The 15,778-nt window shown below is 30.4% G+C and overlaps 1 protein-coding gene across 6 annotated transcripts in view; it reads right to left on the bottom strand.

Moving 5' to 3' along the window:
- Window positions 1-632: 632 nt before the first annotated feature.
- LOC118189284 (monocarboxylate transporter 12-B-like) overlaps window positions 633-15,778 on the bottom strand; it is a 156,508-nt gene continuing 141,362 nt past the window's right edge. For all 6 annotated transcript variants that reach the window (XM_085819102.1, XM_035359863.2, XM_085819104.1 and 3 more), the window contains 4 exons: window positions 12,210-12,536; window positions 8,726-9,466; window positions 8,512-8,637; window positions 633-2,667 (listed from right to left, as the gene is read on the bottom strand). In XM_085819102.1, the coding sequence (XP_085675228.1) occupies window positions 2,453-2,667; window positions 8,512-8,637; window positions 8,726-9,466; window positions 12,210-12,536 (1,409 nt within the window). In that variant the 3' untranslated portion in view covers window positions 633-2,452. The remainder of the gene's footprint in view (window positions 2,668-8,511; window positions 8,638-8,725; window positions 9,467-12,209; window positions 12,537-15,778) is intronic.

The following is a 15,778-nucleotide window of genomic DNA, read 5'->3' as shown; positions in this document are numbered from 1 at the left end:
AAGAACGTATACATACATGCATATTAAAATATGGCAAAGAAATCAAGGGAGTATATCAAAAGAAAACAAAACCAGGTATGAAATACCAGGAGAACTTTTACATTAAAATCAAAAAGTAATTAGTTCTCATAGTAGTTTGGGGAAAGTTGTGCTTTCTGAGCACAAAACCCTGGCCGCTCAGAGGATTAAACTTTGAATTCTTTTATATGATGTGAATTTTGCTTTAATCATAAACTTTTAAGTTGAAGCTTTTGCTTAGTGCAAGGCTAAGTATCTACTTCTTTCCTGTTTTATTTCAGACTGTAAGATTGTCTGAAATGTAACAGATCAAAGACAGGTTTGTTTTTAAATATATGCTTGAAATATTTTGTTCAACTATGGGATACAGAAAATTAGCGTATTTTGAATTTAGAAAGGGTGCAATGAGTTTTACCCAAATATTGTATTACTGCATTATTTGAAGGGTTGAAGCATTAAACTTTAATCTGTTTTAAAAGAAACTTTTATAAATGTAACTGTGATTTAACAGAAGGTTTAATTGTCATTCAATAATTCAGTATACAATGTGATATTAAAATTGTTTAATTTATGCACGAGATTTTGTCAGAAAAGAAAATGAAAAGGAAACAAAATGTATTAAAAATATTTATCAATTCAATTTGAAACTTATATTCTAATTTAATACCAACACCTTTGATTAATTTGAAAATAGCAATCCAATTACAATACAATATCTTTGTTTCAAAGAATTAGTTCACCGAAATCTCAAAATGATTCTGAAAATGAGAAATTTATGAATATAGGAAAGAATATGTATGTTTAAAACCTTTACATTTATAACTTTCAGTAAAAATTTCATTCGAATGCAACAAATGCGTCTATAAATACAGAAGCATTTAAAATCGACAATTTTAAGTCAGATCTTGAGATTTTGACTAAATCTACGCCAAACGCAAGGTTGTTGCCTTGTTAATTTTAAATTTCCAGTCAGTTGTGATTATAATTGTCTAAATACAATTAAGTTCACATACAGTTGCCAGGCTAAATGCTTATTTTCAAATAAATTATTAACGCGTTTCACACATGAAATATGTATCGCGCATAAAAATGACAATTAATTATAAAGTACATACATCCATATATTACATTTTTGTTTTATTCAAAAATCGTCATGAAACATCACGTCTAAGCAAAGTGATATGTTAACCGAGGTCTTAACCATTCTTAACCAATTCTCAGTTTTTCTAGTCTTGAGTTCTGAAAACTTCGTAAGTGAGCATTATAGTGAGTCTAAATGCACCTGCATAGTTTGATATTATTTAAAAACATCCATTAGAATTGACGAAACAAGATTTATTAGATATTACGGTTATTTTAAATCTTAAATCAAGATCTTCAGCGATATTTGACATTATTCATCACGATAAATAACAGCAGCGTTTCTCAACCATTTTGTCATCGTAGAAGAAGCCTTAAAGTAATGAGCATGTCCCAGAGATTCCTGAATAAAAATTATTTAATGTAAATGGCATATCTCGTCTATATGTCATAAATATTAAACTTATAAATGAAACACAGTATATTTATTTCCAATAGCTCATGTAAGTAAAATATAATTTGTGTTTTTCTCAAGCCTAATGAGAAGGGGGAAAAAAAAGCCCTAAAAATGACCTGTATCTAAGGTTTAAGGAACCTTAGACAAAGATCTTCATTCTAGCAAAAATTTAACCACACACTTTATAAATACCAAAAATAATAGAAATTGCTAATATTGGATATAAACAGAATGAAAACAGGTTCTTATTATACAAAAACATATTCGTTTATCAACAATGTTGAAAGGTGGGAGATGAATCAATATCAATTATGTTAATTTAATTAAATTGCAATAATTAGTATAATTTTGTACGTCAAAGTTAAGTTAACGAAGTTATGAGTAAATAATTAACCTATCCATTACTATTTTTACGAATATTAATACGAATTTTTACGAGTTTACTTACGAGTTTTCTTCTAGGAATAATACGATTTCGGAGAATTTCGGTTGAGAAACGCTGCACTAAGTAATGCAGAAACTATATGAAAAGAAAAAAAAAAATTGCTTTAAATTTTGAAGAAAATGTTTGGACTACTCCTATCATTCATAATAAATTAAAAATAATAGGAAAAAAACAGCATAATTTTCTTCAAGGTAGTTGCAGTTTTACAGAAATTCCATTAATAGCTTTGCCGTCTAATTCTGGAGATGAATTTTACACAAAAATAGTTCATCTGAAAGGCACATAATGTAATCGAAACATTTCGCCTCTTCATATATCAGCTGTATCATTTATTTTGGCTAATATAAGATGCTTTTCTGGAAGCTTCATGTCAAGTCGATTTCACTGACAAATTGATTGAAAAAAAATCTGTCAGTAAAACTGCAGTTTTGTACTGAATGCTTAACTTTCGCTCAGACTTCTTCGTTCGATTTAGCTTCTATAACAGGGCTTTGAGAGTGCGTAGGAGAGGAAGTAAATTCAATATCTGGAGGTAATGTTTTGCTTTGATCATTCGAAATCTTTCTAACAACAGGAATGAAAAAGAGCATCATCCCGCTGAATGCAATCATTCCTCCTGATACATAAAAACCAGAATCATAAGATCCGGTGTAATCATGCAACCAACCTGTAAATAAGAAAAACAAATTACAGCAACTGCAACAATTTACTTTAGCAATAAAAATGTGCTTAATATATCGCTCTTATAAATGGTTTTTTATTGATTATATTATTCTATTTTAATACAAAAAAAAAAAAAAAAAAAAAAAAAAAAAAAGAAACTCTCTCATTTCCTTAAAAGAGACAGTTTTTCCTAAATTTAGATAACTATATAATTTTAAAGCAGTCTTTTGTACTTTTATTATATTTCATAACACAAGGGCATACTTATAAAAAATTCATCGGCTATATATTCATTTTGTAACGTAATTGCACTGCCTAATTTTGTCAATATACGTATTCCATAAATAAAGGTATTCTCTTGGATTACGGAAACAGTCTGGTACTCTGTGATGCATTTGTTATTATTTAAGTTCAGCTATATTTCCTAAGTAGTATTTCAGTACATTTTAATCATGTTTTCCCTAATAATACAACATTATTTAAAAAACAATCTGATGTGAACACCATATGGAACTTCCTTGTATGGCCTATATATACATTATTTCCTGCATTTCATTTGAATTTATTTCCTCGAGTTTGATTAGAGGTATATTTCGCATTCAATCAATTCAGTTCTCCCTTTGTGGCAAGGCAAAATTAGATAAAATCTCAAAACATGGTCATTAAAAATTGCAAAATACAGAAAAATTCTAAACACATTTAAAAACAGCTAATTTTTTTACGATTAAAATTAGAGTTTCTATGCAAAACAAGCAATTCGGCCAGCGGGCAAGAAAACAGATTTTTTTAGGTGCACAAAACTGAAAGTTTACTTTTGGCCCCACTCTGGAAAAAGACACTGAAGTTGGTGCAGAGTCTCCAAATGTACAAATGGCGGCTTATGGTCTTAGTAGAACTTTAACGACTTTTAAATAGTTGATAATTCTACAACTATTGCATGCAGATTACCTAGAGACATAAAAACCTTAACCGGAACATAAGAACAACATAATTCAATTACTTTTAAAGAAAGATGCACAATTTACAAACATATAATAATAAAAAAAAACTAAGCTCACCGAGACGGGCAAGAGAATGGGTACTTTTGGTGCGGTTGATTGAACCGAGAAGGGCAGTGCACAACTACATGTTATAGCGGTCTCATATACAAAATTTCAATGTTCTGAGGCTACTTGTTTTTTAGTTATACGAGATACATACATACGTACGCAGACGTCACGAAAACATTTCTTCTGAATCCATTTTAAATCCATTTCACAATCCGTTTTGAGAAAAAGAGTCCTTTATTCTGTCTATACATACAGATGTCTCGCAAAAAATCGTTCAAATAGATTCGAGAGCGGTCAAAATAGATATTTTCGTTGAAATATCATACTGAAATTTTTAGCGATTGCGATATTTCCTTTATTTCGTACAAGGAAGTAAAAAAATTAATTTAAAGGGTCAGATTCAAGCGCAATTAATATCACGTTAATATATAAAAACTGAGACATTTCTCTTTAATTAATTAGTTTCGAACCCACTTTTAATAAATGTAAAGAAGAATTCCAAAATTCTGGGAAATTCAGAAATTTCCACAGCCTCATCGTTCAGCATAGTTTTCACTGGTTGCCAAATAATTTTAAAAACGAATTATATATCAGGAACATTCTAAATTCTCCAAATAATAAGGTCAGCTATGTTATTGTAAAAGAGAGATTTTTTTTTTTTCTGTTAGACCAGCAAAAAATTGGAAAATTTATGTCAAAAATCGTGAATACGACCGACATTATTGACAAGTGGAGCAGCTATTAAGAGACATAGTGTTAGTATATCTACGGTGTCTATAGGAATGTGAGGAACAAAAGATGACGGTAGCTTTCAAATAGTGCACAGGTATAAAAGTTTTGCTGAGCAAAAGCGCGACATTTACACAAGTTCATAGTTGCATAAAAATTCACCACGGTGATAAGTGTATGACTAGTAAATTGGTCAAGGAGATGAAATCCGGCGTCATTAATTTAGGGGATTCTTCTCTCAGGAATCACAAAAAATCGTTTAGAGCAGTGATTGTCAGCATTTTTAAAGCTGCCGCCCCCATAAGGAGCGGAAAATCTTTCAACACCCTCCTTTATGAAAATCCTGTAATTTAGGGTTTAGGGAAGGGAGTAAATGTAACAATTTTTAAGTAAATTTTTTTTCAATAGATTTTTTGTAGAAACTTCAAATTTTTTTGATTTAACTCGATACTTTTGCTCTGGAAGGTAAATGCAGTCTTTTTGATAAAATTAAAATGATGATGCCAAAAAATGCTTAAATGCTCTTTTATATCTAATTTTTTTTTAATTAAATAATTTAAAAAGAAGAACAGAAAGATTGCACTAAATGAGTAATATCAATGAAACAATCAAAAGTAGGACAATGGGATGGTTGTGCTTAATGGTTCAGATCTAGTTTTTGAACCGTTCGGATCAATACTTTTAGAGAGACGAAGGCTCAATTTTTCTCTTTCCACGATTTGACGACTTCTCTTTTTTGTAATTAGATCAATCACATCACTGAATGTTCCTCGACAAAGTACGAGGAAGAAAAGGCAATTAAAACCTTTTTGATGATATCCTGAGTAGATTAGCCTGGTGTTACTTTGAAGCCAGAATTCCGTGAGACGATCACCATTTTGGAAGCTGGCTTTTGAAGTATCATTAGTTGAAAGTTCGACCAGTTCTTTTTGAATCTGAACCTCTGCTTTCTCAGTGTTATCTGCTGTGCATGACCCATTATCTGCTGTGCATGACCATTTCTCAGTATTATCTGCTGTGCATGAGAATATTCTGTGTCTGGAAGTCGCTCAACAAGAGAGAATTCCAGACACAGAATATTTTCAAAGCGCTCAAAAAAGTCCTTGTGCAAAGATTCAAGGTATTAATCAACAGTAAACTTGTGTTTCACCGAAGGAGAATTTACTGCTGTTATGCAGATCCGACAAGACTGGAAACTGGCCTAACTCGTTGCGTCCAAATTCTGCCTCCACAAAATGAGTTTCGAGGAAGGCAGATATAATACATTTCGTTGTGATCAAATTGAGCTATTTGGCATATTTCTAAAAGAATGAAACTATTTAAAATGATGCGATTTCATCAAAAAAGATAAAATAAAAAAGAAAATCTGATTCGAATTTTGAAAAAATCGCTTCGAGGTGCACTGGCTCTTGTCTAGATCCACTTATGTACCAAATTTCGTAACCCTGGTTCTCTTGGCTTAGGCGCAGCATGAAAAAAAGACCCAAACCCCACAGACAGACTCTTTCTTTTATTATATGTAGAGATTACAGGTATGGAAAACTTCGCCTCACAAGCCGCATGCAGCACTGTGCCTTCTTATCTGCAGTTCGCGGGCCACATCGGTTCCTTAAACCCCTTTCATACGACTTGTTTTGCCTTGATTTTTAATATAATTGAATTTCGAAAGAGAAATCGCAGTGACACGTTTCTTTAACAATAGAAAATTATTTTATATAAATTACATTTTGCGTGTAATAGTTTAATTCATTTCAAATTGTATACTGTGTGTTAATAGAAAAATTAACAAACAAAATGGCAAATAATTCCGTTTATGCGAATTTCTAAAGTGGCTATTGTATTTTTAGATTAGGTAACGGTGACTGGACAATGAACGAATTCGAAAGTCATACAAAAAGTAAATTTGCTCGAATTATTATTTTTTTAACCTCAAGTTTATTCTATTTCAGGCATTTTTTTCATGATAGTCCTTTGATGAAAGCCTCTTTTTTCTAGCCACTATTCATGTTTTGAAAGATTTGCATTCCTTGTTCATTCGTTACTGATTCTACTATAATGTCTGACGTCTAATAAGTACGAAATGATATTCCGTACCTGATACTACTTTCATTCAGTCCCAGAATAGCCTAGGTAAATAAGTACGAAATGATATTTCGTACTTGATACTACTTTCATTCGGCCCCAGAATAGCTTGGGTGATCTTTGAAAAAGAGCTAATGTAGTAGCTCTTTCAAATTGGGAAACAGTTTGATTATTGGTAGCCTCATGTTTAGATATTATAGATGGTAAAGTAAAATTTCTCACTCGCACTTGGCTAGCAGATCTGTCGTGGTATAAGGACACAACCTTACAACGTGCAGGTGTTTATTAGCACTCAAAATAAATTGTTCATCTCTAAGCAAATAAGGCCTTTTTATGCAATTTTCTATACAAGGTTTACAGCCATTGACATGCTTCATTGATACTTTTTACACATGGGACTCTAGCTTTCTTCATGATTAATTCTATGCAGAGATCATTAGTTACTTCGCCTAAGACTGACCATGGAAAAATTTAGGATCATGAAGAAGACGAATATCAAAAAAAATTTCATCTCTGGTTCAAAGTCTCTAATTCTTGCTTCGTCAATAGCGAATATTACAAAAGCTATTTTCCTCCTTTACCCTCAGATTTTCATTTCATCAACGTTACATCAAATAGTAAGGAAATAATCGTGCAACATTTATTTTTTCACACAATTTCTCGCAAAATACAGCCTTGAGTCAATACGACTACAATAATAACGTTATTTTTACATAAAAGTAGATTTTAAAATTGAATTTCAAACTTTTTATTTTCTCTTAAGCAAAAATAAGTAAATAAATGAAATTATTCTTTTCTAATTACAAAATAAATTAGGTTTATACTTTTATTACAGTTACCATTTAAACTATTGATACAAATAATGTCCCATGAATGAAGAAGAGAAAGGAATGCTAAAATAATTTAGTAATCATGTGTATTTCTGCATTCGATGACAAAAAGGATAAAATTGTTTTCAATATTAAATATTTAACCGATGTAATCAAAACTCAGTTACATTTTTGTTCTTGTGGAGTCTGTCAGAAGGATGATTTTTATTTTTTAAATGTAATATGATTTAGATGTATTTAAACACCATTTTTTTTAACTCTATCATTTAAACAACAAGTCTTAACAAGTCAATATTTAGTTTTCATGACATTTCAAACGATATTACAAACTTCATTTTTTCCATACATTTCTAAAAGATGAAATAATAGAAAACAGATGACTTTTCAAAAGTTAGAGATAACTGTGTAGGGATTTATATTTATTTTAACTAACAATTTAAAGTTTAATTTTAAAATTTCCTATAAGCCTTCATTCTTCTAAATGTCAATACAAGAATATTTAAATTTGGTAGCGCGCGTGAAAGAATGCAAATTCTACCTTGTGAAGAAAGAGTTTAAAAACCGAGGTTCAGAAGGAAAGTTAGAGAGAGTTAGGCTATTGCTGTTACTTCAGTAGCGTGAGCTTCTACTGCCGGAGTTATTGCTGGTTTAAGTGGTATAAGAGCATTTACTTTGCAGCCACTCATTTAGACGCGGGTTTAAGAAACAGGAATATCTGAGCCCTGTAGTGTAATTTCTATTACTTGTGAACATCTTCGAATTTTATTTTAGTTCTGTGATTTCAGTTACCGTCCAAGGGAAGTGTAGTGTGTTAGCGTCGAGATGACGCATTGTAAATTTTAAAGAGTTTAATAAAGCGTACTTTTAACCCTTCTCCTGTGCAGTTACTACACGTACAATTGTCACTTAGGAGATAAGCAAGTAGACCCTACAACTACTTTACGGATTCATGAATCCAATCAGCTTTTTTCATCCAAACAGTATCAAATTATTGCATTATTCAACCACATTTGTCTTTGAAATGCTAAATAAGAGAGTATGTTTAAGTTATTTATAAAATTATTTAAAAGTTATTTTAATATTACTCAATTTTTTTTATAAATGCTGCGAATGACAGTTTAATAATCAGAAATAGTGAATATTTATTTATTTATTTACCTGTGATTGGGGGACCAATTAGGCAGGCGACTCCTTCAAAAACTAATAAAAGTCCAAAAGCATTGGTCAATTTGTCAAGTCCTAAAAGATCTACCAAAATGACGGATGTTAAGCTTACATAAGCGCCTGTAAAATAAATATTTTATTAAAATTTAAACTTAAGAATTGTTTTATTTCTGCAATGATAAATTAAATTAATACGAAGTGAACTCACCTGCCGTTGCTCCAAAAACAGCTGCATAAAGAGCCATGAGATAATAATCCCGACAGAAGGAACTAAAAGCTGTAGCAAGACCACATAAAGTGAGACTAGCATTGTATAACCAAAGTCTGTTGATACAGCTACGGTCTGACAAATATCCTAAAATGACTCGACCAACAGTATTCGCTATACCAATCACAGACAGCAAATAACTCGCATAATCTTCTTCGGCTATCCCCAGGCCAACGGCTCTGTCTTTCGTGTAAACAAAGGGAACATTAAATCCAATATTTGTGAAAAAATTCGAAAAACCAAACATAAGAAATATGACATCAGCCATAAGTCGAAAGTTCATCATTTCCTTGAAGGCTTGTTTCATAGTTGGCGGGAATATATAATTAAGAATTCGCGCTAGAATTGTGGCTTCTTGAGTGTCTATTTCTTTTGCACCTTCATCCTCTACTTGCATATCGTATAAATAAAGATTAGAGGATTGGTATTCAGGAAGGTTGCGAATACTGCCACTGTAAAAGATATCTTTGCGAGCCAAAGCTCCAGTTCGTAAGCGTACGGAAGATCGTCGAGACGAATTTGTTCCGCAGCTGAGTGTCATGGAAGTTGCATTTTGAATTTGGTAACTGGAAGACGGATGCTGAGTATAGTGATTAATACCGAGTAATGATGCCGAGTGCTTCTTTAAATTTTCAGATTTGAGTGGAGCCAGAGAAACTTCGCCGTTATTTTCTAAAGTACCTGGAAATTAATAAGCAGCTATTATTCCTTAATGCATACATTTACCAAAATGCTACAGACAAAATATTACTAAGAAATTCAGGTAAAAAAAAAAAAAAGGGTAAACAACTTATCACATGTTGAGACACATACAGATATGAAGTTTATAGTTTAGGTCAAAATTAATTTGATAACAAAATTAATTTCACATTTTTCTTTTCTCACCAGTTTAAAATTCTTTTCTCACCAACAGTCCGCTATAATTTACTAAAATATCTGCAATTTTGTTTACTTCTAGAATTTATAAAGCTTTTTCAGTTTTGTTACACTTTCTGTTGCACATGTTACAAACTAAAAAAAAAAAAAAAAAAAAAAAAAAGATTACAATAGTCAGTTAATTAATGTCGTTAAAAAGCGTATTTAACATATGCCAAAACCTAATGAATTTGTCTTTGAATTAAAATCAAAAGTGTTTCCATACCATTTGTATAATGATAAAACTATTTATGTGATCATTTGAAAATGGCTTTTAGTTAGTTATGTTTTTCAAATGATTAGGATTAGCACATTATTATAAGAAGTTCTGTTTTAATATGGATTAAAATGTGGGATTGAACTACACAGCATACAAAGTTACAGAAAGATATGTTATCAGTGTGCAGAAACTTAGATTTTATTTTCTGACAGCAGCGGAAAGCTGTATTTATATTGTATATGAAAGTATTTATACGAACAATAGCATAAAAATTAGAAAATGCATCACCAATGAGTGAACTTAAAATAAAAATATCTATTTGCCAAACTATCGTCGAAGAGAAAGCACTCTGATAATGAAGAATATTATTGCACTATATTCAAATACAGTAAATCGTAGAAAACTTGCAATAACTTTGCAAGATTTTATTTTAAATCAGCAGTTATTTTTATGTTAATACTTTTTATGGTTCCATTTTTTATGTTTTAAGAACAAAAGGGCAGTAAAGCACGCTTAGTTAACTTATGATAGCTATCAGTGGCGTAACTAGAACTATTGGGCCCCTATGCAAAAAACTTTTCCTGGGCCCTTTCCCAATAAATTTAATGTGCTTAAAAATAAATAAATAAATAAAAAACGCGAAAATTAAAAAAAAAAATCAAGGATTCCAGGAGCCAATGTTTTCATGATGATTTTTATCACATCTGGATTAATTGTTAAAAAATAAAAGCACGTTCTTAGGGAACTAGTTGAAAGGTACGTAACGTGAAGAAACAATAAAAAGGAAAATAATTTCCCTTGACCAACTGGTGAAATGAAAATTTGCTTTAGTCTGGGTATTTGGCGTCAGATGATTTTAATTCAGTTAACACTTTTTGTGTGAGTGCGAGAGACAGATTTTTCTCTCCTTTCACTGAGATGCATACTGATAATAAATGAATAAGTCTATATAAAAAAAAGGAACATGTCGACATATAGCTTTAAGAAAAGGAAGAAAATACGTGTACTGATTATTTGATAATGCGAATTATACAGAAACAAATTAATATATAAAATAAGTACTTTATAATAAATAGTTATAATTAATTTCCACTTCCTCCGCTTTTTGATATGGGATTGCAAAAGAAGAAACCTTTCCTTTAGGGGGTCGCCTTTAATAATTTTCAGGTTTGAGACTAAGGAATACAAAGAAACTTTTCCTATTTTCCGCTCACTGCTATCCCTAAACTCGGGTAGGTCATGAAGTTATTATTTCGTAGTCGAATGCTAGAATTTTAACTTTTGCAAGCACTTGAATTTAGCTGTTTCAGGTGCTTCCAAGGGCCTTCTATCTGCGTCATACAGAGAATTGCGTTACTGCACCATACAGGTAGGGGGCCCTTAAAAACTTGAAAGAAAACGAATTCTATTATCTACATATACTTGAAGATTCTAAAGCTAAAAGTAAATTGGAATCAAATGAAGGCTATTCCTCAACTATATTAATATTAACAATCGTGCAAAAGGGGTTTAACACAAAATCAAAACATATTAAAATTAAAATAAGAATTTATAGTAGTACAAATTCTAAAAATAAAAATGAAAAGCAAAAGGAAAAAAAAATACAAGATAAAGAATATAAAAATAATAATTAATCTTCTTTTATTGAAATTCTAATTCCGAACTAATCAAGGGAAAATGAATTAAAGCTTCAATATATATGTAATGGAATCCGTCTTTTAAGTTTAAACATGTAAATGTAGTTCAGCAGGACATTTAAGGGCCCCCTAAGCCTTCGGGCCCCTATGCGACGGCATTCCTTGCATACCCTTATTTACGCCACTGATAGCAATATTGTTGTCGGTTTACAGAAAGACTGTCTTATTTTAGCTACTCTTCCTGATCTGCTGAAAAGAACTAAAGCCCGTCTGGTGAAATATACTACTTGAAATTTCATATTTAGTTCAGACAGTGTAAGTGCCTGATAGCCTAAGGTTAGGTAGTTTATTTTTCTGTGTGTCTAAAGTTTTCCAGTTTAATTTTGATTTCTTCCTGTTAAGTAACGGTGCATAAGTTGTTTTGCATTTTTGGTTTGCATTTTTTCTGCAGTTGTAAAATAAACTTTATAAGTATACTTAAGTTTTATACTTTTTATTTAAAAGAAATAGTTGTAGCAATGACTGTAATTTTCTTTGTTTATAAGTTTTAGAAGTGTTAAAATCTTACGTTGAACTTCAGTAAAATAATAACATCAGAAGATAACTGAGTGCAAAATGATACAGTTCCACAGCATATTATAAAGATTTTTACCGTTTGGTAAGGATCCCTTTCTTAGATTTCCGTTACAAGGTAGATTCGAAGAGATGGAGAATCGTGTCATTTTTCTGACTATAGGTTTTTTCTCTAAAGGTCTGAAAAGTGCACCAAAGACGCAGCAGTTGAGTACGAATCCTGCTGTAACAAGCATTGCACCTTGCCATCCGAAACTATCTACCAACAATTCTGTCACTGGCGCCAACACAAAAGTTCCGATGCCAGATCCACAGACTGCAATACCAGTCGCGAATGCTCGTTTCTTTTCAAAATAACAGGTTACACAGACTATTGCTGGAAGATACATTAGGCCGAAACCCGTTCCTAAATAAACAAAAAAATTCTTTTAATTCATGTATTTTAATTTAAAAATAATTTAATTGTAAATAATCTGTATCTATTAATACTACATGTAAAATATACAGATTAGTTTTACGGGAAAACTACTGATAGCTGCAATTTCTTTTTTCCAATCAATATATTTATGAGTTACAGGTAAATAAAAAACACGGATTACGTTTAAAAAATAAAATGAAAATGAAAATGCTTTGGCACTACGTATTTTCCTTTTAGTGCAAATTGATAGGGTAAAACACATTTCAGAACAAACTGTTTCCAGGTAATCTGCATTAATTATTTTTGACAATGAAATTTTTAAAAGATTTATTTATAACACTACAAAGCAAACGTCAATTATTACAATATACGAGTACTTACTTATCTATACGGATTATATTTACAATTTTTGTCATATTTTAAATGATGAGTAATCTTATTTCGATGCTTTAAATTCTGTCTCGTTGCAGAGTATTAGCTATGTCCTATTAGTTAAGTTACTATTAGTTAAGTTAGTTTTTTGAAAGGAAAAAAACAGTTAATTTTTAACTCATTATGTCCAGCAATAATGTTTAAAAATTCTGTCTTAAACGTTTCTCATTTAAAGTCACATAAAAGAAATAACATGGACTGGTAATTACAAAAGAAACTTTAAAATTTTTATGACAATTAATAATTTAAATTACTGAACCATTTTCCATTAATATTTTAAAAAAGGGGGAGTTGAGATATCATACATCGTATATAATCCTAAGTTTTTAAGCTTCTAAAATAATATAAGCATCAGTAATTTAATGGAGGAGAGGATTTGAAAATTTGGAAACTTAAGTAGTAGTATAGAACTGAAAGACTTGTCTTAGGATGTAATACAGAACCTCACATATTTCAATACACAGTATACTGGTGTTTCCTTTTTTCTAATTTAGCAAATTTCTGGTAGAGTTTTTTACCAAAAGCAGAATTCAAACGACATAATGTCATCACTAATTTACATACATGAAATCATTTGGATAAACATGAATTTATTTAACAGTTTACTATTTTAAATTTACATTTAGAGAAAATCTTTTGTGGCGAACCATATTTATAAGTGACTACGTATTTTTAGGACATCAGTAAACATCAGTGTTGGCAATTATAATATTATTCTCTAAGAAGACCACTCCTTTTTGCGATTGACAGCGTGAAACATGTGTTCAGGTGACAAACAAAAAGTCTGAATTGGTTATCATATTAAAATATTAGAGGTACTAAACAAATAAAAGAATTATATTTGATTCCGATTTTTCAAGCTAACCTTCTTTCATGGAAAATATTAGTTATTTATTAAATCAGTGTCTTATAATGCTGATATAGGTTTACACTGTATTATGAAACAGTTCTCTTTAAATAATTCCTCAAAATCAAAACTACGTTAATACTAGTTTTTCCCATCTCTTGTCTATTCAATCGGTATTGCATAATAAATCAATAATCATGTGATGATAAGGCAGTTCATTTATGTTTTTGATCTTTGTTATAATCGGTTATGTTTATATAGAAGAGAATAGTTCAATGTGTGCGAACTTAAGGTTTTTAATGACATGATTAGTTAACTCGTCAGTGATTAGCCTTGGATCAAGATATTTACAAAACACAACGTAAAAGAATTAAATATAGGAACATGGCAAAATTTACTAAAGAAGCTGGCGGTTTCTTGCAAAGGCAGTTGATAGAAAAGTATGATAATTGATAAGAATAAGATGGTTCACTAGCTTTATAAAGCAAGCTAATTTAGGAAAGGAAGTATATAAACAAACGAAAAAAAAATCAATTAGACAGACTTCATTAGAAGATGAATAATGTTTTAATAATAAGCGATTATTTTTCAAGTTACTGAATAAAATTCATAACGCAAGATTTTTGTAATTATTTTCCTTTATATATGGATTTAATTGTTTTCCTTTATATACGGACTCCCGAATATAAATTTCCCTTGAATTTTAAAATATTATTCTTTTATGATATATCTGAAAAGCGAGTATAAGAAATTTTTAAAAAAATTCCGCTTTCATTATTCACCAGTTACCCTTGGAATTAATTCTGAATTTTATTAATATATTAGTCGTAATAAACTGATATATCACATTTCTCGTTCCGTTTGTTTCTTCAAACAATAGCCTAAATACTGTAAATTCTTTATGCAAATCAGTTGCCTTCTCCCCTACTAACCATTTTCTCTAATACCTCTATAAAAGGCAAAATTTGTCCGTCGAATAGAAACATATTTTATTATCTCTAAACAATAAAACACACACACACAAAAAAAAAAAAAAAAAACTTGAATTTGAAATAAGCTGACTATTTTTGGAAACCATTAAGAAAATGCTTTGGAAATAAAGATTAAGAGAATGCTTTGGAGATTAAGATTAAGATAATGCTATGTTTCTCAATACGGTTTCGATTAAGTCGGGTTTCAGTCTAGTGAAACATTATTGTTTATATTTAAACTCGCTAGACAGGATAATAAGCTTGAAAAGTAAGGAATTAAGAAATAAATGTTTTATAAAATGAATTTTTTATAACTTAACTCGTAAGGTTTTATTTAAATTAACCCTATTATTTTGCCTTTCCTATAACTTATGCCAGCTTCCATTAGAATGCAAATTAGTTAAAGTTTTTTTACAGAGCCCTTCGTAGTGTCGTCGGAGATGGTGATCTCGTGTTTGCTTACAAGTGTTACTGTAAATGTATTAACAAGAACATGCTATTTTAAGTTCCGAGAAATAGCTCCTTCTACTCCATAGTCGTAAATTATTTTAAAATGTTAATCTACAGACACTACTCTAATTTTTATTGACAATCGTGTAAAAAAATACCTTTTACAAAAGAAAGTTAACAAATTTTAGTTTTTACAATGGAACTAAATTATCTGTACAAAAGATTTTGTCTCTTTTATGTTAAAGATGAGCCATTTCTTTTCATTTAAACGTCGCTAAAAATGGGGTTCATCTTAAAATTAATGGTATCATAAAATCACAGATATTTTCAAATTATTAATTATTCCAAAAAATAAATTTCTAAGTTACCAGTAATAATACTACTACTGTTACTAAATAGCAATGAATTATTAAAAATACTTGCTAAGTGACTTTTACAGTTTTATTTTATTTATTCATTTATTTTTATTTCTTAAATTTCAGTAATTCCTCCCCCCTTTCAGTTCAGTTTAAAACTAAAGGATGCATCTT

The sequence above is a fragment of the Stegodyphus dumicola genome, chromosome 6 (assembly GCF_044657685.1).
Source record: "Stegodyphus dumicola isolate Sdum_Otavi_A_Nest chromosome 6, ASM4465768v1".
Classification (NCBI taxonomy): domain Eukaryota; kingdom Metazoa; phylum Arthropoda; class Arachnida; order Araneae; family Eresidae; genus Stegodyphus; species Stegodyphus dumicola.
The sequence above is the reverse complement of the archived record's forward strand: the minus strand, read 5'-3'. Positions and strand labels throughout refer to the sequence as shown.